Consider the following 1,961-nt stretch of genomic DNA (forward strand, 5'->3'; position numbering starts at 1 on the left):
GGTTAAAGAGACATTCTTAAGCCTCACATCACTCCAAAGTGTTTCACCACGGCCCAGTAGGTGTCCTCCAGTTTTCCGGTCTTTTTGAACTTGACTGCATCGGTCAAGGACTGCAGGACGTCTTGGAGGGGGTCCAGGTTCACAGACAGCTTCTACACAGACAGCAGAGACAGGATCTGAGTCCACCTGGACTTTTCCCTGCAGTGATATCTAACCTCACACTGTGAGTCCACCCACCTGCTGCCGAACGGTTTTCACCAGAAACTGACAAAGCTCCAGCGTTTTCACCACCTTCTCTTTGGCCACTTTGCTCTCCACCTGACCGACCTGCCCCAGACTCTGAAAGAAGGCAGAGGACAGGTTACGTTTTAACAGATGCTATGAAGAAGAAAAACCTAAGACTGAATCATTGATTAGAAGAACATTATGAGCAAAGCTGAAGTTATTTTTGGAAATCAAGATTTCTGCAAGAGGTTTCAAAATAAACAGAAGTTCTTTTACTCTGATAACAAATGAGACATCGTCGGTCATTTGTCACAGCAGTGTTACTGTAGCTTCCTGTGGGAGAAACATGTCTCAAAGTCAAGGCCCGTGGGCCAAATGTGGCCTGCCACAGCATTTTATGTAGAAAAGATGTAAACATTTCTTAAAATAAGCCTATCCTATTTTAAAGCCAGCGTTGACCAAACTACATCTCCCATAACACAATAGGGTTGGGCAATAATGGCAAAAAAAATTCTTCAYGATTAATTGTGGTATTTAGCCGATAACTAATTTGACRATTAATCCCCTGGAGTCCCTGGACACCCATCCTGGTCACATGACCAATTTAGTGGGAAAGATTTGCTCTTCATAAAAATCTGTTCCAAATTGTGTCAAAATTACAGACTTCAGGCTATACAACAAATTTTAAATTGTGTTGAWAGATAAATTACAGAACTTTGTTTTTAATGTTCATCATATTAGAAGCAGAGAGGAGCAGCGAGCTAACACTGTCTGGTGGCATTAATCGTATTAATCATCAAGTGCCAAAAAGTAATCAATTAATGTTTTTCTGATGATTAATTGCACACGATACGATTATGCCCAACCCTATAACACAAGATGATTATTTTACCTGTAAAATGACAACATCCCATCTGTACATACATGTCAAGTTGTAAGGATTGTCCGTAATTTACACAGATTTTCCATCATTTTGCAGGCATACGGAYATATAGAGCAATCTCAAGGATTTTTTCATGTTTTAGGGATTTTTTTTTTCAAAACCTCAGTTTCAAATTAATTTAACATGTCATAGTCTGTAGGATGTTTAAAAAAATACTCAACCTGCTCTGCCGCTAGAAATAAGGGTAGAAATAAGTTCTCCACGTTTTCCGCCCTCCTTTCCTCCTGCTTTATTGTCACCTCCAGGGCCACTGAAGTTACTTCCAACTGGCTCTCTGAGGCAACCATAATGCTCACATGGCCCTCAGTAAAAACAAGTTTAATACTCCTACATTACAGTAAAGTTCTGCTTTTACACACTTAATGAATTTGCCATTAATAGATACAGTACAGACCAAAGGTTTAGACACACCTTCTCATTCAAAGAGTTTTCTTTATTTTCATGACTATGAAAATTGTAGATTCAAAACTGAAGGCATCAAAACTATGAATTAACACATGTGGAATTATATAGTTAACAAAAAAATGTGCAACAACTGAAAATATGTTTTATATTCTAGATTCTTCAAAGTAGCCACCTTTTGCTTTGATTACTGCTTCACACACTCTTGGCATTCTCTTGATGAGCCTCAGGAGAAACCTGAAATGGTTTTCACTTCACAGGTGTGCCCTGTCAGGTTTAATAAGTGGGATTTCTTGCCTTTTAAATGGGGTTGGGACCATAAGTTGTGTTGTGCAGAAGGTGGATACAGTACGCCTGACACTGAGCCTAACCTAAACGCTAACCCCTAACC

At 39.4% G+C, this 1,961-nt stretch overlaps 1 protein-coding gene across 1 annotated transcript in view; it reads right to left on the bottom strand.

Annotated features, from left to right (window-relative positions):
• mybbp1a (MYB binding protein (P160) 1a) overlaps positions 1-1,961 on the bottom strand; it is a gene marked incomplete at its 5' end in the record, with an annotated part of 26,499 nt that overhangs the window by 2,254 nt on the left and 22,284 nt on the right. The window contains 2 exon segments of the mRNA XM_014016669.1: positions 28-152; positions 238-339. Of these exon segments, the coding sequence (XP_013872123.1) occupies positions 28-152; positions 238-339 (227 nt within the window).

The sequence above is a fragment of the Austrofundulus limnaeus genome, unplaced genomic scaffold (assembly GCF_001266775.1).
Source record: "Austrofundulus limnaeus strain Quisiro unplaced genomic scaffold, Austrofundulus_limnaeus-1.0 Scaffold151, whole genome shotgun sequence".
NCBI lineage: Eukaryota > Metazoa > Chordata > Actinopteri > Cyprinodontiformes > Rivulidae > Austrofundulus > Austrofundulus limnaeus.